Below are 26,377 nucleotides of genomic sequence, written 5' to 3'. Positions count from 1 at the left end.
ATGTTATTTAAAAAAAACCCAACAAACTACTTTCTACATAATAAAATAATTTAGATGATTCCTTGAAATATCTTATATCAGTATTTGGTTATATGTTAAGTAGTACATTTTTTTTTTAGGTTTTTTGCAAGGCAACCTGGGTTAAGTGGCTTGCCCAAGGCCACACAGCTAGGTAATTATTAAGTGTCTGAGACCGGATTTGAACCCAGGTACTCCTGACTCCAAGGCCGGTGCTTTATCCATTATGCCACCTAGCCGCCCCCACATAGTACATTTTCACTACTATTATGTCCTACTGGTTTTAGCATTTCTTACTTTTAACTATCATATCCTGGATTCCAGAATGCACAGTATCCAAAGCTGGCAATACAAATAGACTGAAGAGGATTAAGATGGTGCAGTAAATGGAACATCGTGTCTGGAGTCAGGAAGACTCATTTTCCTGAGTTCAAATCAAGGTTCAGATACTAGTTGTGTGACCCTGGACAAGTCATTTAACCCTGCTTCCTCATCTGTAAAAGGAGCTGGAGACGGAACAAACCACTCCAGTATCTTTGTGAAGAAAACCACCAATTGGGGTCACAGAGAGTTAGACAAACCTGAAGAAAAAGGTAGCCACAGTGGGTAGAGAACTGGACTTGAGAGTCAGAAAGACCTGAGTTCCAATCCAGTTTCTTTCAATTAGTGTATGTGTAACCTTGAGCAAGTAGAGTGTTTTTAACCTCTCCCAACCTCAGTTTCCTCATCTGTTGACTAAAGAGCTGAGTGGACTCCAAAGTCACTAAATTTATGATCGTTTCATCCCACACAACAAATGAATTAGTGTTAGAGAGGATCTCATGTGTCATCTGGTCAAATTTCTACTTGGAAAAAAAAAGCATTTTCTTCACAGCATCCTCAACTTGTAATCAAATATTCTTCACTTAAGTACATCTTGGGATAGGGAAATCAGTCTTCCCAGTCCATTCTACTTTAGAATGGCTCTGTTTAGGGGTGGCTAGGTGGCACATTGGATAAAGCACCGGCCCTGGAGTCAGGAGTACCTGGGTTCAAATCCGGTCTCAGACACTTAATAATTACCTAGCTGTGTGGCCTTGGGCAAGCCACTTAACCCTATTTGCCTTGCCAAAATCTAAAAAAAATGGCTCTGTTTAGAAGTTTCTATATAATGAACATAAATCATCTCTTGACCCCCATACATTGCTTCTAGCTCTGCCCTTGCAGGGCAGAGGCAAGAACAAGAAATTTCATCCTCTGTTGACCTGTCAACCCTATGAATATTTGAAGACAGCTATCATGATGTTAGCTCCCTGTTTCTCTCAGTCTCTTTGCCAAAAATTCTCAGTTTTGACTACAATTCTCACATGACAAGGTTTTCTATTATTTGGGTCATTTTCCTATGGATGTGCGCTAACCAGTTTGTTAATGCTTTCCCTAATTGATAATCCTCTTAATTGCAACCAACACCCTAGATAAGTTCAGACCAGGATCACAGGACTATACCCTTCCTGATATGGGGATGATGCTCCATTTAATGCAGTCTAATATAATCTAGTTTTATTATGGGTTCCATAATGCTGTCACAGCATGGTGGAAGGAGTGATGGATTTTGAGCCAGAAGGACCTGGTTTCAAATCCTCCTCCTGAATATTACTTGCAGTGTGATGATGGGCAAATTGCTCTCTGAGACACATTTTGCCTATCTATAAAAAGATAGGCATACCTACAGAATATTATCTCAGTGGGTTGCTGTGAGTCTCAAATGGGATAATTCCTGTAAAGTGTTTCTCATAATAAGGAAAACAGAAGTCATTATCATTAGACTATATTTGCATGGGTTCAGACCTGGAACTTCACAGACAGACAGACACACACACACACACGCACACACACACATACACACACGCTAATATATGTTAATCATCTGAATTTTTTATTCATCTTAAAAAAGATGTGTGTGTGCGTGTGTGTGTGTGTGTGTGTGTGTGTGTGTGTGTGTGTGTGTGTATAACTCCCAGACTACTACTCTGGGCTCAGTCCTCTATTTTCTGAACTGCAATGTTTCTACTTTTCATCAAAAAGTGATAATTAAAGATCTAGCATGATTAATGGCAGAACCATATTTAGGCTACTTTGAGGTGATTGATAGTCCTACTTCTTTGAAATTGATGTCACAGGTAGTAATACCACAGTCACCTTCTAAAATCTTTCAACAGGTTTTCATATACACTTCATTTAATGCTCATAATTCCAACTTCTGCGAAAAGCCTGAGCTTCCCACGACCCTGACTCTCCCCCTCCCTCTTAATGCTAGGGTCTTCCCTTTGAGATTATCTCCAAACAGTATCCAATATATCTTTTGATACATATCTGTTTGTATGCTGTCTTCTCTGTATTAGAATGTAAGCTCCTTGAGGGCAAGGACTGTTCTAGTCTTTATCTGTGTCTGATATATAACCAGAGTCTTAATAAATTCTTGTTGACTTGCCAAACCTGCAAAGTTGATAGGCCATGTATTATAACTTCCATTTTAGAGATGAGAAAAATAACACTTAAAGAATTAAAATGACTTGTCAATAATGGGCAGAGCCAGGCCTAGAATTCAGATCTTGAGGATATGCTAGAGAGATGAAACACAAACCTAAGTGAGAACCATAAATATGATCCACATGCTTGAACTTCAAAAGTATAGACAGCATTGGTGACTTATTTTGGCTGTAAGCTATTTAGCTAATACTTATTTTCTTCATTAGCATCAAATCAAACTACTTCCTGAAAAGCATTCTAAAAATAATGACTTAGGTATATTGTTCATATGTGCCACTCAGTGATGAAAATAATTATAATATTGCTGTTGTCCTTAATAGTTAACTGCCCTGGCCTCTTCTTTTACTATTAACTGTCTTAGCCAATCTAGGCTGCCTTTGGTAACAAAATCTATAATAAATGATAACAATAAACATTAAAACAGCAGAGGAAGGAATTTAAAAAAAAAGTGATTCAGTCATTAAATTTATCACTTCATCACCACCAAAGAAGAGAAAAACAATAGACTAAAATAAACTACTCACAAGCCCAGATATGAACTATTCTTCTAACTAACTAATATGGTCAGCTAGGTGGCACAAAAGATAGAGAGCTGGGTCTGGCATCAGGACCAGATGACTGGCATCATCTTTGTGAATTGAAATCTGGCCTCAGATTCTGTGTGATCTTGGGCAAGTCATTTAACCATATCTGCCTGAGTTTATTCATTTGTAAAATGGGCTAGAGAACAAAATGGCAAACCACTCTAGTATCTTTGCCAAGAAAACTTCAAAGAGGGGTCACAGGAGTCAGACATGAGTGAAAAATTACTGCAAAAAATTACCAGTATATATTGGCTAACATTTGCTAATTATCTGAATTTTTTATTTGTCTTAAAAAAGACTTTTGTAGTACATTTAACTCATTTTAACTCTCTCTCTCAAGATATATATATATATATATATATATATTTGCTCTTTTACATATGAGAACCAGAGATTATATTTTGAAATGCATTTTTAAGGAGTGATAACGGGTTAGCACTGATCCTGGAATCATAGCTACTGAATTAATTCTATAATAGCTAGCAATTATGTACCACTTTGAGGTTTGAAGGGCTTTGCTTTACAATTTCATTTGATCATTACAATATTGCAGGAAGGTAGGTGGCAGTATTCTTCCCATTTTATAGTTCTCAACTCTGGCAGGGAGGGAGTAAGTGGTTTGCCAAAGGTCACCCAACTATACGTTTCTGAGGTTGGATTTGAACCCATGTCTTCTTGACTCCAGGCCAGTGCTCTATCTACTGCAACATTCAGTTTCCCACGAATCCAATACATAAAATAATCTCATCTCATCAGATCATTATATTCTAATGATAGGAGGGATAATAATCAGTATGCATATAAATATATTTGGAATATAGAGAGAACAAATACAATGCTACAAAGTAGTCTGAACCAGAGGCCAAGAGGAAGGAACTAGGAGAGACTTAACTAAGGATTCAATACAAATACCTTCTATGAGAATAAAACTGCTTAGATGAAGTATATATTAAAGCTAATAACTTCTTCTAAGTTTATTGTTAGTTTTTGATGATGTATCTAAGTTGGAGTTAACTGAATTTAGAAAAACATCCTACTTTTTAAGGTAGAACTTCTGAAAGTGAATTTCTGTTAAAGATTTCTTAAAACACATTAATGTTACATGATGTACCAGATTTTTTTTTAGGTTTTTGCAAGGCAATGGGGTTAAGTGGCTTGCCCAAGGCCACACAGCTAGGTAATTATTAAGAATCTGAGGATTTGAACTCAGGTACTCCTGACTCCAGGGCTGGTGCTCTATCCACTGTGCCATCTAGCTGCCTACAAGATTTATTTCTAAGATACATAGAAGTTAAACCTTTTTTTCCCCTTATCTTATAATTTTTTTCCTCTACACTGGGAAATGGTCTGGAGTCTTGTATACAAAACACCATGTACTTTAAAAAAATAGTTTTTTATATTAGAAAATCCAATTTAATTCTTGCCTTTTGTTAAGTTTGGTTCTAGATTTGGAATTCTAGAGTCATTTGGGATCTTTTAAGTCTTTGCTCAAAATAAGCAATGTAAAAAAAAATTGTTGTTCTTCCTTTGTTTTTAAAAAGGACCAATGACATCACTGGGCCAATTGGATTTAAATGAGTTAGAGTTGTGTAAAATCCTCAATCTCATTCTCTCTATTCCTGAATCATCCAAGTCCAGTGGCAGGTGAAAAATCAAAATGGAGTCAATGACCCAGAACACAGTGGATTACTCTGGCATCTTCTATGTCTGACCAAGCTCTAGGCTTTCCATAGTACCTGCTATCATAGCCATTGGAACAAATTATTCTCATCCACCCATTCCTCCAGGGAAAATCTTCACATTCTTGGATAAATGTCCCCTTAACTCACCAATGGGTTTGAAGTCTTTCAGTTACTCCCAATCTGGGTTAGCCCCTTTGCTGAGATGATTTACCAAGATGTGGCCCCTGAGCATGTTACAGCTTCTTGGAGCCACAGGTGAGAGAGTTGGATGACAGGTGGACATCAAAGGTGAATGAGCACACTGAAAAGGGCTCAGCAAGCCCTCACATTGGTGGTGCTAGACCCTCATGAACATCCCATACAGTTAGCAAGGAGAATTAATAAGGAAGAGAGACTTTATAAAACTAAAGTAAGGAATGAAGATATTCCAGGAAGGAGTCTTTATCTCTTTTTTGATATTTCTCTTGACCCCAACATAACTTTAAAAATTCCACAAAACAACACTTTTGTCATCCTTAGCATTCAATACAAGCAATGAGTTCGCTAGGGGCTTTAGCCTATCTGACAATTCTTCTTACAAGATTTTGCAGTCATGAAATTATAACATTTTGATTCTATCTTTTCTACTTGTCTTTTAAAAAATCTGCTTCACTCAATGGGTTCCCTACAAAGATATATAAGTTGCAAGACTTTCCCCTGCCTTTACTTCCAAATTAAGAACATTTATATACAGTACATACCTTATATGGTTGTTGTGAGGAGCAAATGAGATGAAATTTGTAAAGCATCCTTAAAGCATTATGCATATATAAATATATAATATATAAAATTAATTTATATACACACACACACACACACACATATATATATATATATATATATATATATATAAAATGCTATTGTTATTACTTCAGCAACCAGTTCTTTTTGATTAGAAAATGATCCAGGATAGCAGTACACTTCACAGCTTAGCCTTGTACTAGTATGGGCTTAATAAATGCTTATGGAACAGACTCCTTTTTTGTGCTGCTGAAAGATTAAATCACTTATTTAAGATTATGCATTTGTGAGTTGAGGAAATACATGATTATAAAATGTTGCTATGAATTCAGTGACATTTAATTCAATTTTTATTTTTATTAATTATAATAGCATCTTTTTTTCATCTGACTTGTGATTTCATTGGAATGCAGAAACTCCTTCTATCAAAGCAGATTGGCACACCTGCTCTACAAACCCTGGTCTGAAATGGGTTATCTGTGAGTATTGTTGTTGCTCTTGCTCATTTTCCAACTCTTCATGATCTTATTTGGGATTTTATTGGTAATGAAACTAGAACTTATCATTTTCTTTTCTAGCTCATTTTATAGATAAGGAAACTGAGGCAAAAAGGGTGAAGTGACTTGCCTAGAGTCACTCAGCTATTAAGTGTCTAAGGCTGGATTTACCTACTCCAGGCTGGGCACCCTATACACTGCACCACCTATCTTCCCCTTACTGGGGTCCCCTGGGTTTCACAGCCAGTATGTGTCTGAGGGAGGGTCTGATCCTACGTTTTCTAATTTTGGACTGACTCTTTTATCTACTTTACTTATGATTCTATCCACATTTTGTAAAAACAGTGCTAGATGAAATTTCACTGTGGAAATTGCAAACATGTATTTGTTGGTTTATTATACTGTAGCATATTACAATATGCTACATATTAGATTGGCACTAAATGAAGATCAAATTGATTTTTTTGTGTGTATATGGATTGCCAGACCCCTTGCAATAATAGCTTCATGGCTCCAGGATGTGATTTGGGGCAAGGAAATATAGTTATTCCTTTCACATCATGGGGGGTTAGGTATGCAGCACACTCATGATCTGGAAAATCTGCATAAAATCTTTTGACCCTTCCTTTGCATCAGAGAAGAAGTGCAAATTATCATGATATCAAAAATAAGTTGATAATATGCAATACCACACACATATTTTATGCATTTCTGAGTTTCTAAACTTTTTCTATGTCATCTATTGGGCTTCACATGCAACTTCTTAAAAACTCCTCCAAAATTCCCATTTAATTTCTTATGCCAATCTGTGATATATTGAAACTATGATGGAGAAAGTCATGATGTGGAAGGCATACAAGTGCATCTTTTTTTTCCATCTCTCATATGCTGAGTTTGCTCTCTTCCACTCTGAATAAAAGACGTCCCTCTAGGAGCCAACCTAATGCATCTTCTTCACTTTCAACCTAATCAAGCACAATCTCAAACCTTTTAGGAAGTTTTTTTTAAGAACTTGATCAGGGTCAAAGAACAGTAAAAAAAATTTTTTAGTTATTAAATTCCTGCCTATCATCTGGCATTTACATCCTTCCATCTGCTGCAAGACAGTCATAGATGACATTTTTATGTGTTATCATCACTTACCCTCTCATGGACATTTGGTTTGCCATACCACCTTACATATAATAAAAATAATATAGTAAATATAATAACCAATTTCCTACTTTGTTGAGATCAAGAACTATGCCTCGTCGATCCTTTGCCCCTTCCACAATATTTCAGTAGTACATCACAGGGTACTTAGTAGGCATCAAAAAATATGTATTAGAGTACTTCCCTCCCCTCCTCTCTGATCCCCTAGAGATAAATGGGTAAAAAGTATGTGATCCAAGATAAAAAGTAAAAGAATGAGTAGAAGGTAAGAGCTTAGAGCCTCAAGCTTTTTAGCATGATGTTTTATTTTGGCCTCCTCCTTATTCCACATTTTACATCCATCTCCCAAAGAGAGTGTATTTTAACCTTAAATTTAATTTGACCAGTGAAAGCACATCAAACATTTTGAAACTCAGAGGAAGGCCACTGTCAAATTATAAGCTCACTGGAAAGGCCGGTCTTTTCCTGCTGGGTCATTCTGTGAAAGATTTGATAGATGGATCATTTCCCATAAGCTAACAGTGTATGGAAGGTCTAACATGAGACATCTGTATGAGGGAATCTAAAATCCATCATAAACAATTTCTTGGGTTGGAAACATTTTTATAGAATGCCTCGCTATTTTACTGGGTCAGAAAAAGGTAATATCCTCAAAGAGGTATAATTCATCCTTGGTTTTGAGTGAAAGGTAAGCAACAAATCAATCAGTGAGCATTTATCCAGTGCTTACTATATTCTAGGTACTGTGATAAGTGCCTAGACACATACACATATACACACACACACTCACATATACACACACTCACATATGCACACATACACACACACACACACCAGAAACAGTTTCTGAACTATTAGAGGTCATATTCTATTGAGGGAGATACAGAATATAGATTCTTAACAGGGGACAAAGATCAATCTATCTATCCATCCATCCATTATTCATCTATCTACAAGATCCATATAGAAAAAGAAAAGAACTAATCTTAGAGGAGAAGGCACCAGTTTTGTGGGGATGTATTGGGAGGGGGTGGGAGTGGCTAGGAGGAGAAGGACCAGGAAAGGGCTCCTACCTAAGGTGGTATCTGAATAGAATCTTGCTGGAAGTAAAGGATTCTTAGAGGTGAAAGTAAGGACGGAGGGTATTCTAGGCAAAAGAGACAAAGTAACAGAGATGGCAGATGGATTGTGGTGGTTGGGTGAAGAAGAACAAAAGACCAGTATGGTTGGATGGGAGGGTGAATGGAGGGAAAACTTTCATGAAGGAGCAGCATTTGAACTAGGTCTTATTGACCCTAAGTACTGTTTCCAATCTATGTTGTCTTCATCCACATAACTGTTGTTATTTTGATGTTTGTACTTAATTCTCAAAGAAGACTGTGACATCAGGAAGGTGATGCCATGATAAGCATGTGAACTGGATTTAAGTGAGAAGATGCTGTGAGAGCATCACCAGCCTCATTTATTGTCCTTTTGAATCTACATTCTTTTTCTGAATTACTGTGAGTAGGTCTTCTATATGTATTTGAATTCTCCTGCTTCATATATGAGACCTCAGATGTGGGGGAAGGCATTCCAGGCTATGGGAGAGATAGCTAATTGAATGCCAAAAATGATCCCCCCAATATATTATTATTATTATTATTATTATTACTGCCTCTCAGTTTTTCCTATATCAATACTCTCTTTCTTCTCTAAATCTGAAAAGACCTCCAAATGCTAGGAATTTGAAATTAGATTACTGACAGGGAAGAGAGAAGGTCAATAAGAGAGAGCAAGGAATCAATAGCATGCTTATTCTGCCCCTCCATAAATAACTTATAAATGAGTGTCATTGATTTCAAGGGGGACCAGAATAAGAATAATTGATCAGTTCATATTCATTCCACTTCTGAAGAAAAGTCCCCAAATAATTAGTTTTACAGCAATGAGTCTGTCACTTGACAATGAAACAAATCATATAAGGGAAAAAAATGGGTTCCTGCCCACCAACAGCTTATAATCTAAGCACATTTAATTGGAATAATTATACAGATTTCTAAGTCTGAAATAATAACTTCTCTGTCTTAAAGAGTGTAAAAACATGGAGAAAAAAAAAACCATGAGTTTGACTAAAGAAAAAGACACTTCCCAATTCTAGAGTGTGAAAATCTGGTCTTTAGAAACCTTCCCAAAAGATAGATGATATCGTGAGCAATATAACTCAAAAATTGAAGACTGTCCATGAGGGCTATGCATCTAGAGATATGGGAGTACCAGAGTTTAAACCTTACCACCCACCTATCCCTCCACCATTGTTACAATGAATTATTCAGTCATCGCAGGCATGATGGAAGTCCAAACCACAGGGGTCACTGTGAGTCCTGGAGGGACTGCCTAAGACCCTAGATGTGAGCAAGAGAGTTGGAGTGTTGGCAGTCCCATATTCAATTTCTTCTTAGAGAACCTGCATAGAGTGCCTTATATATTCATTCTATCTGCTTATGCTATATGCTTTGTATCTTTTGAGTTTTTTTGGTGAAGTTAAATAAACTATACTGCACCAAATTTTTCTTTAAAAAATAAGTAAATTAAGAGTGGTGTCATCCAGATCACAGAAATTACCATGCTACTCCCAAAGTACAAGATCGGTTACCTGCAAGTTGATTTCATTTAAATATTATAAAAAACCTATTTTTTTAGTCCTGATCCCTTAGCTCTTTTTGTATCCTTTAGGAATCTGAGGAATCCTGTGGATCTGCTCTCAAAATGATATATCTAAATGCATAAAATAAAATACAGAGTGTTATGAATTTTCAGTTAATTACCACTTATTTTGAAAGATTTTTAAAAACAATAATAACAAAAGAACTCCTATTCAAGGAGGTGGTTAAGGTATACCAGGTCAGAAATTGAGAAGGGACCGATTAGCTTTTAAGCAGTTAAAGTCATATGGTTGTCTCACTAAAAAGGCCATTCTTTTCCTGCTGGGTAACTTTGAAGGGTTCAAGAGATGAACAATTTTTTTTTATAAGCAAACAGACAGTCTTCGAAATGTCCAACATTAGGAGATGGTCTTTAACTGGCTGGTTTAGATGGTTAAAGTTTAAAGGCTTAGAATGCCATATGGGAAGTCAGTTTAGTTAGTGATGTTCCATTCTGCCCCTAGTCCCTTATAAATAACTGCCATTGATTGCCAGGGGGGACCAGAGTAGGAACAATAGCTCAGTTCATATTCATCCCACTTCTGAAGAAAATTCCCCAAATATTTATTAGACAATAAAACAAATCATACAAGGGGAAAAAATGGGTTCTTGCCCACCAACAGCTTACAATCTAAGCATATTTGATTGGAATCATGATACAGACTTCTAAGTCTGCAATAATAACTTCTCTGAGTTAGTAAAACTGCCAACATGTAACATATAGCAGCTAGTTATCTGGCAACAGAGAAGGACAAATGGTACATTAATTTAATTAGGGCTCCGTTCACACATCTACTGCCAACTCAAATCATTTGTTTGAATTAAGCTCTCTTGCCTTCATTAGAGCCTGTCAGTAAGTGATAACATGTACAAATTTCTCAAAGTATGCTTAAATCAATGGTGCACTTACCTATCTTGGATATTCCAATACCTCTAATTTAATTTCTTATAACTACCATTAACAACAGAGTTAATGGCTAAGTTAATTGCATTTTCTTTGTGATCCAAACATACATGCCAACACATTGGCTCTGGCTATTTTTTAATCTGACCAAAAAAACCCACAAAGAACTTATACCTGAGCTCATGAACATTTAAGATAATTCTTCACCTCTCCTTGATGAATCCACCTCCCCACGGACCTAGTGTTAAGTCCTCAGTTTGAGTTCTGACTATATTATCTGTAATGATTCTAATCTATATGTATGTGGCACTAGGTATTGCTGCATTTGATATTTTCACAAGGGGAAAACTGAGGCAGATCTCTGGGCAAGATAATATTTATTAGCAAGGGCATACTACCTATCAATTAATAAGTCAACAGCTCAGCTCCATGAATGTCAAAGCCCTCAAACAAAAGAATAATTCCCCTTTTGTAGGTTTTTGGGGAGTACAGAATGAAGAGCTAAGGAACAGGAAACAATATGATTGGTTGGAAGTTTGTTAAAGGGAACGAGCAACAATCCCCCTCCCCTTATCTCTCATGAGACTAAGAAGTGCTCATAGTCTGTAAGAAGGTACAAAATAGCAACCCAAACTTTTAGGATGAAACTTGGAGGAATCAAAGGAGTTGGCCTAAATGCCCTTTCTGTTCATACACATTCTCAAAGATCAGTAAAGTTCCTTGAACAGGAGAGTTGGATTTTTTAACTTAACTCATTTCAGGCCAGTTAAATGTTGAACTATGTTCAAAGACAAAGAACCATAACTTAAGCAGTTAACAAGTCAAAACCAATTACTTGCAAATAGGATTAATAAGAAAATAATACAGGATCAATTTTAATCTTCACAGAATCCCTGTTTCCAAATCATAAGTGGACTAAAAGTAGCTAGTTCTCAAGAAGGATGGTGGTGAATGTATTTATTTATTCATTCATTCAGGACTTACTGTGTACCAAAAATTGTACTATGTGGAGGAAATATTTAGAAGAATTAAGTTCCTACTTTTAAGGAAGTGATAAGCATAGAAAGTGTACATTCATTATATGCATAAGAACAATATTAACTTGAGTCAGGAGAGACCTTCCTTCTCACTATTACTAGTTCACTTAAATCTCTTTGAGTTCTGGTTCCCTCATTGGCAAAATAGGGAAAATCCTATTTATCTCAGGGGATTCTCTTTTGACAATAAGATAAGGATGAATTTAAATTTGACATCAGGGGCTTCTTAACCTTTTTTTATATCACTGACTTCTCAAACATCTGCTAAAGTCAGACTGGGTCTAATTAAGTTTAATGATTTTAAATACATAAAAGAAATCAATTGTACTGAAATCCAGTAACAGAAATACTTCCACATGATAGGTCACACAGACAGACTTGGGTCAGATGCAGAATTTGTACCCAGTTCTTGCTGGCTCTGAGGCCAAGCTTGCTATCTGTGTTGAATTCTTCTTGATCCATTTGATCCATTCTTTTTTTTTTTATTTCATTTTTTTTGGATTTTTCAAGGCAATGGGGTTAAGTGGTTTGCCCAAGGCCACACAGCTAGATAATTATTAAGTGTCTGAGGCCAGGTTTGAACTTAGGTACTCCTGACTCCAAGGCCGGTGCTTTATCCACTGTGCCACCTAGCTGCCCCCATTTGATCCATTCTGAAATGGTTCAAGTGGTGCCCAATACATGGGTACCAGTTGAACAAACCATATTAGATGAATGCAGTGGAACTTTATGAAGTAGGAAATGCTGGATTCAGAAGAACCTGGGAGAACTTATATGAAGTGATAAGAGAATAGAATTAGAAGGACAATTTCAACAGCAGCAACATTTTAAAGGAAAAAAATTTTTTGAAAATCTTAGGAACTTCAATCAGTATAAAAACCAAGCAGCATTCCAAAGGACCAATGATGAAATGTGCTACTCCCCTCCAGACAGAGTAGTAAAGGACTTGAGTTACAGAATGAGACATACATTTTCCAACATAGTCAGTGTGAGGATCTGTTTGGCTTGACTATGTATATTGGATTTTGTTTTTATTTTTAATTTTTAAGGGAAGGAGATAGGAGGGAAGGTGAAAAAGTGATAGGAAAGGAAGAAAAGGAAGGAAAGAAAGTCATAAACATTTTTTAAAAATGCATAGAATTAAATAAAATGTCAGAAGGAAACACAGACAAACAGGACAGCTTTGACATGATGAATTGTGTAAATGGGAAGTAATAAAGAATAAATCTTTTAGGACCAAGCCAACCAATCCAGGCTTGAATGGAATGTTAAGGGGAGCTGGTTTATCCTGTATGATTCATTTCTCTGTTGCCCTGAATCCAACTTAATCTTTCTTCTTGAGTTGCCATATTTTCCTGAAATACTGGACCCAGAACAGGCGGGAGGCCCCGAACCTGTCAAGAAAGAAGTTCCTCACCTGCCACCCCAAGCTGCCCTAATTTGTTTTGTGCAGCCCAAGCTGGACTCCCTTTGTGTCTTTCGGAGCCAAGACAGGCTCCAGCCAGTCTGGACTAGACTGTGCAGCTGGGACTTAGAGAGAAGCAGACCATCCTATCTCCATGGTTTAGCAACTCTCAAGGGAAAAGATTGATGCTTTTGGCCATTTCCTTACTCCTCCCCTTCGGGAGGGGTTTTGTCCTTTCCCCACCTTTAGTTCACCTTTCTTCCTCCTACGCCACTCCTGTTTAGGGGAAACTTATGTTACCTCCTCTTTCCATTGTTGTACTGTCATAAATATGCAAGCTTCTATTTGCATTGAGAACTTTTTGCTCTTGCTTAGGAATCCATCTGCATGTTCATTTTTCTTGTAACAAACCTAGTTTTTCACGTAAGTTTTGTGAAGGTGCAATTGCCTGTTGACAAATCCTATGGTTATGTAGAATGAGAATGAAGAAGGAGATCAATAACTTCCAAGAAAATCCACAGAGGTAAATAGCCTAAGTGATCTCAATAGCTTCTGAACATAGGGATGGGTCTGAGTCATCAGCAAAAGTTTGCAATTACATTTGATATGTTTATAAAAATGAATAGGATAGGATAGGATATAATGTAATATGAATCAACATAACATAATATGACATAATACATTAAACATATCTAGTATATTACAATATAATGTAATATTCTAAAATATACTATCTTATAATATATCTTAATATAAATATGTTTTAAAAGACATAAATGAAAAATGGTTAAAATAAATAAATTCCATCACATTATTCACCCTTAAATTTTACACATCAGACAGAATGCCCATTCCCTTGTGAAGCTTAGATGAGGGGAAGGAGATGAGGCAACAAGCAGTTATTAAACCCCATGATAAGTAATTTATAAATATCTCATTTGATAAATGGGATTTTACTCTCATTTGTGCTCCAAGATGAGTTTGCTTTAGAGTATAAATAATTCACACTCTCCAGAGAGCTTTATGAAAAACAATAATAGTTAATAGCTACATTCCTATAGGGATAATTATTTGCCAGGTATCATGGCAAATTTATAACTATCATCTATATAATTGTTTATCTCATTGGATCCTCACAAAAGTCCCAGGAAGTAGGTTCTATTATTATCTCCATTTTACAGATGAGAAAATTGAAGCAACCCTGGGTTAAGTGACTTATCCATGATCATACAACCAGTTCAGTGTCTGAGGCCAAATTAAACCATAGGTTTTCCTGACTCCAGCCCCAGTACCTTACCCACTGCACAATCTAGTAGCAGAATATATTCTGCTGTAGATTGGGTGAGAAAAACTAGCAGAGATATAGAAGGAAAAGCAGAAGGGATGGTTTGGAGAATTAAAGGTCATTGTCTTTTGTCCTCAATGAGGACAGCAAAATTTTCCCACAGATAGCATTAAAAAAAATCATCTGGAGAAACTTCTATTTGGCAGATGCCTCCAGCCACACTTAAGCTGTGACCAATAAATGTGAAAATGGATATAAAGAATAAGAATAAAGTCAACACAATATTGTGTCTAATATGTGCCAAACATTGTTCTAGTGATAAAAAAAGAGACAAAAAGATAACCTCTGCCCTTTAGGAGATTTATCCATTGATTGATAAAGCTAGGAGGGACCTTAGAGGTTATTTAATCCAATATCCTCATTTTAGAAATAAAAAGATGACTAAGCAGTGAGGGCTTTTATTCAAGCACTAAAATTATGAATAATCATAAGGATTAGGTAAGAAAGAAGCTGACTACATGCCTACCTGCTATCACCAGCATTGGCCACATATAGTTTTCCCAACAGACAGATGACAACAAGGGCTGTACAGCCCCCAGATATATTATATGTGCTCCTCTCTCGTTCTATTTGCAGGTCCTGAAAAAGAAAAGGATCATGTCAGCTCATCCTGTCAAATCATTTTACTAGCCAAAGACTCACCTTTGCTATTCTAAGATCTCCTTTTATTTAAAGATTTTTTTCAAAAACTGATGATAAATTTGAGAAATAATGAAAACTTCTAGCATTTATAGAGTGCTTTATGATTTTTTAAAGTTCCACTAATATGGACATTTCAATATGCAAAGAAGAGAATAATAGTGTTGCGCATCTGAATATTTTTCAAAGAAATAAAAGAAAAATATTTTTTGGTGCTATTCTAACAAAAAAAAATAAACATTTTATAAGGCTCAATTGTAGCCACAGGGGAGAGATAAGAATATTTACTTTCTACCTATCAGTAGACACACAGGGACTATTGTTATTATTACTACTGCAGTTGCTGCTGCTATTGCTACTACAACTACTATTACTATTGCTCCTACTAATAATAGCAATAATGATAAAATTTCCAAAACACTTTACAAATAACTCATTTGATATATGCAACAACTCTGGGAAATAGAAACTATTGTTAGCCCCATTTTACAGATGAGAAAACTAAGGCAGGCAGAGTTAGTTAAGTGATTTACTCAGAGACAAAAATTATTAAGCATCTGATCTATATTTGAATTCAGGTCTTCTGGATTCTAGGTCCAGGGTCATACCTTGTGTAACATCCCTAGTTTGGTTATCTGAAAATGGGGATAATAATTGAAGCTACCATTTAGGGGTATATGGGGGATAAAATGAGATAACTATATATCACTTAGCATAGAGCAAGTACTTATATATATTAGTTATTATTATAACTATAAAATGCAGTGTATGTTCTTAGGCATGGTCACTGAGTAATATACTTTGTTTTATTTAACTATATATATATATATATATATATATTTACAAACAAGGATGTATGTAAGCTTAGGAGTTAGGAAGGACATATTTGGAAATGAGTATGATATTAAACTTATTAAAAATTTTAAAAACACTTTACATTTACTTACCCTCACACAATACTGGAACAAAACTGGGAAACCCAGATCACATGACAGTGTAAGAGGTAGAAAAAGGTGAAAGTAGGGATGCACATAACTAGAAGCAAATGGACCAACAGAAATGGACCCCATCATTAGGGGGCTAGTGATTTTAAGACAATCCACATGAACTGATATGAAGCACAGCACAAGAATGATAATAGGGTTAAATATCTGGACCTGTGTAATACACAAAAAAGTCTAATTACTGAGCTCTCTTTTTCACAAGCGGAGTGGAAATCACTAAAATGATTAAATATATTCAACACAGCAAGGAACAAAACACCCCACTGGATCCGATCCTACTTCTTTTTCTCCTACTATCACCAAAGCAAAAGATGAGAAAGGTGATAAAACCCTAGGAGAATTCACAACAAAATTCAGTAATATCTCTCTTAATGAAGGAGGAGGAATTCTATTGATAATTTATCAGCAGAAACTTCATCATTGAAGGTACAGATAAAATGACAGAGTTATGCTTCCACATAATAAATGAAGAGGGTGAGAAAGTGCAGCAACAGCAAAAATTTCACTGAATAATAACTAACACATCAAACTCAAGATAAAAAGGACCCCAAAAGTCTTGGTGGAAGTTTTAAGCTTTAATAACTAAATAGCTCAAAATTACACTGAATCTATACAATTTGGGAAAACAGAGACAGGATGCAAATTAGGAGAGACAAGAGCAAGAGATGAGATATAGGGGAGATGGCAATCTTTGACTCTACTCCTGAGAACAGACCTATAAAGATGCAGGTTCTACTCTATCATTCAGGGCTAAATCTCCTGTCCCTTGATTTGGATTTCTTCAAGCAACAGGGGCCACAGTTAGGGAAAGACTTTATGGTTCATTACTTCAGGTGGGAACATATCACCTAATCTCTCTGAGCCTGTTTCCTCAACTGTAAAATAGGATATTAATAGTACCTACCTCAAAGGGATATCATGAGGGTCAAATAAGATAATAAATGTAAAGCACTACAATTTCTGAAAAATCAAAGTAACCTAAATGGCATTGGGAAGATATATGTGGAGTATTAGCAGGGTTATAAATATTATTAAAGAATACATGCCAGAAATGACATTAAAAATTATTATGTATATACACATACACACACATATATACATATATATACATATATATGTGTGTGTGTATATATATATATATATATATATATATATATATATATATATATATGTATGTATAAGCTCCTTGAAGACAGGTTTTTGCCTTTCTTTGTATCTTCAAAACTTACTATGGTTCATAGGTAATACAGTCACATAGTAATAGCAAAACAAATGTTTACTGATGGATTGAAATGTTGGACTGGAAAGGAACCTATAGCTTGTCTACCCACTTAGAAAAAAATAGTAAGAGATTTAACAGTAGAATGGTATGTGAAATATATTGGTGTCCCACTATTCCCTAAGTGTTTGAACAAAGGTTCTCAAGCTGGGATCTGTGGACTTTCAAAAATTATGTAATAATGGTATTTTAAGCATTTTTTCATTTGCAATCAATTGCAAACAATTTATTTTATACATTCAAAAATGCATGAGAAGGTGGTTTATGACTCGCTCCAAAAGTTAATAATTGTCTGTTCCAGAGAAAGACCCCCCCCAGAATATTTTGTGGTCCCTAAACAGATTTATGAGAGGTGAGATTTATGGTGGGGGAGAAGGGAATGACAATAGGTGAATGGGTAACACATCTGTTTCTTAGAGCTATATCCCTCTTCATGGGATCATGGAGCCATAAAGCTAGCTGACCTGACCCACCCAAAATCATATAGCTAGTTCAGAAACACAGCCAGGATTCCTGGACCAATAATTTCCTATTACATAGGCTGCTAAATTATAGGAATACAATGAGTATTTGAAAAAGAAGGAAGGAATGGAAAAGGAGAGGGAAAGGAAAGGGGAAGCTACAATACAAAGAAAGAGGATGGAGAAAAGATAAACTTGAAAGACTTCATAATTTGCCAAGGGTCATTCTAGTTTATTCAACTAGATGGGGTAAAGTTTTGAAGTTAGTGTAGGTAATTTCAATCACACAATTAGTATGATTAGTGAAAGCAAGGAGGTGCAGATGAATGAATGAAAAAGCATTTAAGTTTTTTTTTTACTAAAAAGAAAAGATAGAAATAGGAATAGGGAAATAATAGAATATAGACACAAAAAAGAAAAGACAAATGAAGCAATACGCAGGGTCATATGTTAGGAGACCTATTTCTGGCACTGCTATAACTAGCTGTACAAACTTAGACTAGTCACAACCTATATGGGCCCTTGTTTCCTCACACTCTGTAAAATAAGGAGATTGGACTAAATGATGTAATGACAGGTGACATAAGGAAACCTTTCATAAAGTTGGAAATGCTGTGCAAACATAATCTATACTACAGAACAAATGGTCTATAACATATCACTTTTCTCTAACTTATTATTTAAAAACAAACAAAAAACATAAGAAATATTGTGTTTAGGGGAGTTTCTTTCACAAGATATCAATCAATATATCACTGTACTGAAATGACCCAGTTCAAAGTCAAAATCGTACTTACTGAAATAAGTTTGTTTCATTTAAATAGTATATAAATTTCACAAATGGCAACTATGGTAACTATTAATAAATATTCTAAATTTAAATAAATTGATATTGCCTAAAGTATTGTCCCTCTCTTTTTATCAATGGGATCAATATTTGTTAAATACTTAATAGTATGGATGAGTGACAGCATTCATTAGATGTTTTGAATGTTCATGCCTTTGCATAAAATATGAGGATTTGCATCTGAATAGTGACAGTTTAAGAAACAAAATTCTCCCTCTCCCTCTCCCTCCTTCCCCCTCCCTCCTCCCTCCCATGCCCACAAGGTCAATTACAAAACATTGTCCTACATCAAAAAAAAAAAATCTCTGGAACCCTTCCAGACAATCAAATGTAGACATTATGGCAGGAGGTCTCATTCACCTTAGTTTGCATAACAAAAATTATCAGTCATATTATTATTCAGCCTTTTAGAAATCTAGTCACAATGCTCAACTCTACAACCTCCAGATTTAACTAGGGAATAGCAGTTCTCACTTTTAATTGGTTGGAAATTTACCATTTATTAGCTTTGTCAGTTGACAATGTGCTGTTATGTATGGGGTAGAATAGACAGAAAATCCTCAAAAAAACTTTTCCTTATCATTCTTCATTCTTTATTAACTTTTTTTGAATGTTCATTTTTTGCAATGGCTTTTTTAGAAATAGCAACTTCACGTGATAAACAGTATCTTTCTGTATTTTGTTCAAATAACTTTTCTAACGCATACCTGCACTCATTACAGACATCCCTCACATACTCACATACACAGACACACACTCATTTTAATTGCAAATAAGGTCCTAGGGATCATATTCACTATGCACTGAAGGATATTTATTTTCATGCTAGCTTCCCTTAAAGGAGAAAGGGAACCAGATAAAGGACCTACTGACATTAAAATACTTTTTCATAGATTCCAAAATTGTGTCCTAGCAGAGTATATGAGTATATTCTAAAAATAACTGATTTTCTCTTTGCCTTTTCTCCCTAGAAGTCAAAATAGTGCATTTGCTTTCTCCTTATTTCCTATTCTTTAAATACATTTTGGATCATCATATTCTTAAGGACTGACAAGGGCCTAGAGAAGTCATTGAGGCTACTTCTCTGTAATACAATCCAAATTACTGAATGATCAATGAACACATATTTGGAGATCAGTTTTGAATTTACCAAATGAGAGATACTCTTCTGATAAGCCATCCACCATACCAAAGGATTATTTAAAAACAACAACAAAAAATACAGGTCTCCAAGTTAAGAATCTGTAATTTTGGGACAAGTCTTCCTTCTTTAGTTAGAAAGATGAGCTAATCATGTCTAAGTTTGGGCTTACTTACATTCCTCATAGGAAAAAAAATCAGATCATGGAGAAACCTCCTTTATGGATCTGTGCTTTGAGGAAAACAATTTGAGTCACCATCCAAAACATGACTATACAATATTTATGCCAACAACACAAAAATCTACACATTACCACCATTCATTAACAGGAGCTATCTGGATGAAGTTAGTGGTGCTCAGTTAAAGAAGATAACCAATTTCAGCTTATCACCTGGGGAAAAAGGCAGACCTCTTAAAGCAACTTTTTCAATATGGTTGGAAAGGAGACTTTCTGCTCAAATATTATGCTTAATCTGAGTTTATCCACATATCAACGAAGAGGCAATTTACTATGCTGTTTCATTGTATTCCACTTTTGTTATAAGGAGAATAGCAAAGAGAGGTGTTTTTGTGTGTGTGTGTGTGTGTGTGTGTGTGTGTGTGTGAACAAGTTTGTGTGAAAGAGATTCTGTGTGTGTGTGTGTGCGTGCGTAAATGGGGAAAGGAGAAAGATTTGAAATAAACATGTTGATCCAAGGAACAAATTTTTTTGTCTGTGACAGCTATAATTTAGTTTGAAATTCCCAGAGATAATATAATCTTAAGACCATCTTTTGTCTCCTACTAATTTCAGGTTGTGAGAAGAAGCAATTTTGGACAAAAATGAGGGCAAGAATCCTAATCCTATAGTTTAAATTGGACTGAGGTGGGTTTAAGTACAAGGTAGTTTGCATTGCTAATAGTGTCTGTCACAAATAATAAGATTCTGCGCAGTTCCAAAGCAGAAGGTCCAATCCTATTTGTTCCAAGAGTAAATTTATCTGCAGAATAAACAGAAAAGCAGAGTGGAAAGCAGTCAGTATTGCCCAATGAGGCCATCAGCTGGCCAACAGTTGAATGACATGTGATATTATGTCATATCAAAGTCGGTCAAGCAATCACAACTTCTTCAGTCAAATAGGGATGAAAAGTCTGCTTTCATAAATTAAAAGCTTTATGTTTTCCATCACAGTTAGACTGCTCCTTTTGTTAAAAAATTATTATAAAACAATAGCTATTAATTAATTTTGCATTCATCCTCCTATCATTCAGCAATGCCAATTCAGGAAAGACACTTCCCCTTATCAGGATGACCTGTTGTTTTACAATCTGTACATGAAAGATAATGGAGAAACAAATGTCTCAGATGTGTTTAAGGTTTAAAATATTATCAGAGAATTGCTTCTCCTCTTTACTTCCAATCTACTTCCTAAATATTTTAGGGTGTGTGTGTGTGTGTGTGTGTGTGTGTGTGTGTGTAATTGTGTAGATGAAGCCAAAATATAAACTGGGAGACAAATGAAAGGTCCATCTTAGCTCTGAAAGTTTAGTATTAGTTTAGTAAAAGCATGCCAATGGAATTTGCTTACATTGAAGGGGGACTTACTCAAGCAAAGAAAAGAGAAAAGTTTTTTCTATTTCCATAGACTTGAACCCAGTGCTCTATTGGTTCTGACTGGGGAGTGGGGTGGGGTGGAGAGCACACCAGAGCTGTGATTTCTATTTCCTATGTGGAGAGATCAGCATATCCTTCATAATTTGCTTGGGAGCTCTCAGAAATGAAATTACTTGCTCAAAGGAACATATCTCCAAGGTAATAAACTAGTTCTTCCTAGCTCCAGGCTAGCCTTTCATCTATCAATATGCCAGAGATTCTTACCCTGATATCTATGAACTTTTTTTAAACTACATATGGATACTAATTTCTATAGTATTCAATATAATTGACTTCCTTTGTAATCCTATGTATTTTTTTTCATTTAAAAATATTAATTGAATGAGTATAGGCTCCATCAGACTGCCAAGGAGGTTTATGACATCAAAAGGTTGAGTTCCCTGCATTACATCAATAGGGATTGTTTTTTAATTCTCTTATCTAACTAACGAGATTAAGTTTGCATTCAATATTTCTTAAACATGATGACTTCTAACACTTCTAACTTCTGCAGTTTCACTGGTGCAAGTACTTCTTCAACTACAAAAGAGATATTTTGATTTCTTTTTCCCAAGAGATGGTCTTCATCAGTTACCATAGCAGAAAAAAATGTCATCTGCCAACCTTCCATAGATAAGGGTTTCCTAATTTGGCTAGACTGGTCCTCATGCAAGTCAATTGAATTGTCCAGTTTTTAACCTGAAACCTTTCTAAGCAATGGCTGTACCTACTGAAAGTTTGATAAGAACTGAAGGCCATACCATGCCAAAGAACTGTATCAGGACTTTAGAAGAGATGACACACAATTATTAATCATTAGGATTACATAAATATGGATTGTTTCTTTCCATGATGGACATTACAACCCATCTATCCTTTCTTATCCTGTAAAATATTTCTTCCCATAAATCTGCTGTAGAGAAGATACTCAAAGTACTCGACTCTATCTCATCTTTTAACATTAATCTGATCTACAGGCTATTGTACACACAGAGAACTCCTCTTTATAGAAGCCTTCTCCATGCTTGGAATGGTTCCTTTCTTACCTCCACCTATCAGAATCAAGACTCTTTTTAAAACTCCCTTAAAGACGAGTCAAATACCAATTATTACCTGCAGTTACTATGGAGTCACTCAGCACTCCTCCCCAAATTACATTTTTTCTACATATTAAATATATAATTATTTAATGCTTGTTGACTGATTTAATATTCCTAAGGAGCTAAAGGATCTCTCCATTTGTTGTGTCTTATTGATATATCATTGTGGTACCCAAGGCTGAAAAACTTCACACACATAGAGACTTCTTATTCCTTTTCAGCTAAAATATAATCTCCTTTGTTAGCTCTTAAAACACACCCAACTTAACTTTCTGGTATCAACTTATCCTCTCTCTCTCTCTCTCTCTCTCTCTCTCTTTTACACACACACACACACACACACACACACACACACGTGTGTGTGTGTTTATATATATATATATATATATATTATATATTTTTTTTTCTGGCCCTAACTTGTCCTTTCCCTCTTTCATACACACTTACCCATCTTGATATATAGATATGTGTATGTATGTATGTATATATCTATATCTATATATGTGTGTGTATATTTCTGTATTTTCTGGTCCCAACTTATCCTCTCTTTTCTCATACACATGTATGTATGTGTGTATGTGTATATATATATATACATATATATATATATATATATATATATGTTCTGATCCTAACTTATCTTTTCTCTCATTCATACACACACATCTCTCTATATAGATGTATATATATATATATATATATATATATATATATATGTGAATATGCATGTATTCCTATATTTTCTGGCTGCAATTAAATATTTTTTTCTCCCTTTTTCTTCTATATTTCTCCCTCTATCTTTCTATATTCCTACAGCACAATGAAGTGGTGCAGAGGATAGAGGGACAGGCCTGGAGTCATGAAGACTTAGCTTCTTCAAATATAACCTCAGAGACACTTAGCTGTGTGACCCTAGGAAAGTCATTTAACCCTGTTTTTCTTAGTTTTCTCATCTGTAAATTGAAATGGAGAAGAAAATGGCAAACTACTCAAGTATATTTATCAAGAAAAGCCCAGAGGGGATCTCAAAGAGTTGGGCACAACTTAAAAACAACTAAATATTTCTATCACTAGAAATTAGTCCCCCTGTGACCATAGTGATCCGATTGAACTGGTGTTCTCTTTGGTCCTTCTATACAGCACTCTTATCTATAGTCTTGGCCATAGTCATTATCTGGAATGCTCTCCTTCCTCATGTCCAACTCATGAAAACTTTTTCTTGAGAAGCAACTGAGGGGCCACCTAGTGCCCTCCTGCCCCACCAGATGTACAGGATTTAACTATTCTGCAAATAGCCATGTATATACATTCATTTTCTATATGTGTGTATTTTTATATGCAGTATTTGTCTTTCCTATTGGAATGCTAAATTCATAGCAAAGAGGGACAATTTCACTCTTTATTCTTGAATCCTTATGCCTAGAAGTCTCTCACACATAAATAAAAATAGTAAAATGTCTATTTGGGGGTGGGGGAGGTTGCTGTAAGCAGACCAAAGAACAGGAATGGAAGACAGTCTTTTCGTTTACTAGCTTGTCAAGTTATATTTGAAAGTTTGCCAAGTGAAACATTTCCTCAGGCAAGAGCCAAGCTCCAGAAGATTTTCTTTCCGAGAGGCATTTTTCTGTTGAGCCTTGAGAATTTTGGTCCAGAGATCAGAGAGACCGGCATCCTAGACTGAATCTCATGGAACAGCATTTTATTTTTCATGCCTGCCACAGAAAAAGAGAAAGAGGTGTCTAGATCTCCATTTTCAAAGAAGTGATATAGTGAAAAAACACCTCCCATCAGAGGTGCCTCTGGGGCTTGGCAGGCACAGTACATCTTCCTCAAGGAAAAAGCAGGCAAAATAAACCTAAGACAATTGGTCAAACTGCATTTAGCTCACACACAAGCTTTCATCTCTCATCATCTCCTTTTTTTCCCTTCCTGAATGCTGGGCTATTTTTTCCAGAGGTGGGGGCCAGTAGCCAAAAATACTCTGCACACCACAGCCAGATTATATAACCTAAAACACTATTTTCAGTATACCACTCTTGACTCTATCAACAATGTCACCCTTGTGTCTATTTTAGTTCATATTTAAACTCTGCTGTCGAGTATTAAAATCTCTCCAAAATGGGGACATCTTATCAACCTTGTCACAAACTACTCCCTAAGATGTTCCTTTTAATCTCTATCTTTGTAGGTCTCCACATAAGCTATGCCCATTCTCAATAAACGACTGAGGCCCTACTCAGCTCTAGGTTCTGAGGATTACCCATTTGAACCCATTTTGACCTTCAAGGCCAGACTTAAATTCTGCCTCAGTGATTAATCCTTCAACTATTACAGATCATTTTATCCACGATTAAAATTAGGTATTTATTAGGCACTAGCATAAATAAGAAACAATGATGTAAAAACAAAAATAAAACTAAAAAACTCAAATTGCAAACAACTAGCAAGTCCCTCTTTTTAAGTCAAGAAATATTTATTAATGCTTATCATGTCCAAACATTGTGATGGAGCTCACATTCTATATGTTTTACAATTCTATACCACATAGTATAGGTGGTCAATATATGCCAGTTAATTGAGTTTTTTTTTTTTTACTTCCCCACTAGAACATGAATGTCAGGACACCAGCAAGTCAGGACACTATTCAATTCCTATAAACACAAAAATCCTACATTAATTCTTTCTCTCCAGTTCCATCAAAACGTAAGATTGATGCCCAAGTCATTCCTTAAATCCTGACTCTAAAAACAAATTTTGCTTTCAAGCTGTCATTATATATATGTGTGTGTGTGTGTATAAAATTTTGGGAGTGGGAAATAAAAAAAGAGCCCAAAAAACCCTAAGTATTGAGACTTGTGAAATGAACCAGCAGAAAGGAGGGCCATGAAGTCTGAAGTTTAGTGGATAGAGAATCAAAACAGGTACAGGTATACCTGTAACCAAATCAGAATGCACAGATAATTTTAATAGTGGATTATTCTATTGTGAAAGAGATAGACTGGGTCGTGTCAGACACAGGTCAAAAAGAAGGTTCTTTTCCAGCAGGGGAAAAAAATCCAGAGACAAGAAGCTTGACCTGAAAAGCTACAATGAAGAAAAATGTGAGAATAGTAAAAAAAAAAAAATTCCAGGCCTGTCTATCTAAGAATGAAGTGGGTAGAGGGATAAATTTAATAATATTAAATATTATATAATTTAATAACATTTAATATATCCTTAAGGAAAGATAAAAAAGATATAATGAGCCCTTATGTTGGATAGTTAAAAAAAATGGAAGTATGCTTGCAATAAGGCAATTAGTTTAATGAAAGGCAACAATGCAAATAAAGGACTCAGCCTTGGAGATAGGAAGACCTGGTTCCAAGTTCCACTTATTTCATGGATGATCTATGTGCTCATGAATAAAAGACTTAACCTTTTCTGTGCTTCCAGGTTACTCTTTATGACAATAGATTACAGATGCATCTAATGATTAGTGAACAGACTTTCTAGGTCAGGAGCACCTTCTACTAATTATTACTTACTATTATTATTTGCAAGGCAAAGTGAATTGCCCAGGGTCACACAGCTAAGTAATTATGAAGTGTCTGAGACTAGATACAAACTCAGATCCTCCTGACTCCAGGGCCAAGCACCTCCTACTAAAACAATTACAG

General features: G+C 35.6%; 1 protein-coding gene across 1 annotated transcript in view; it reads right to left on the bottom strand.

Moving 5' to 3' along the window:
• The window catches only part of PPM1H (protein phosphatase, Mg2+/Mn2+ dependent 1H), a 318,199-nt gene that overhangs the window by 142,355 nt on the left and 149,467 nt on the right, over positions 1-26,377 (bottom strand). The window contains 1 exon segment of the mRNA XM_074226229.1: positions 15,084-15,196. Coding sequence (XP_074082330.1) covers positions 15,084-15,196 — 113 coding nt within the window.

This window comes from Macrotis lagotis, chromosome 2 (genome assembly GCF_037893015.1).
Source record: "Macrotis lagotis isolate mMagLag1 chromosome 2, bilby.v1.9.chrom.fasta, whole genome shotgun sequence".
Lineage (NCBI taxonomy): Eukaryota > Metazoa > Chordata > Mammalia > Peramelemorphia > Peramelidae > Macrotis > Macrotis lagotis.
This window is presented reverse-complemented; position numbering and strand designations above follow the sequence as displayed.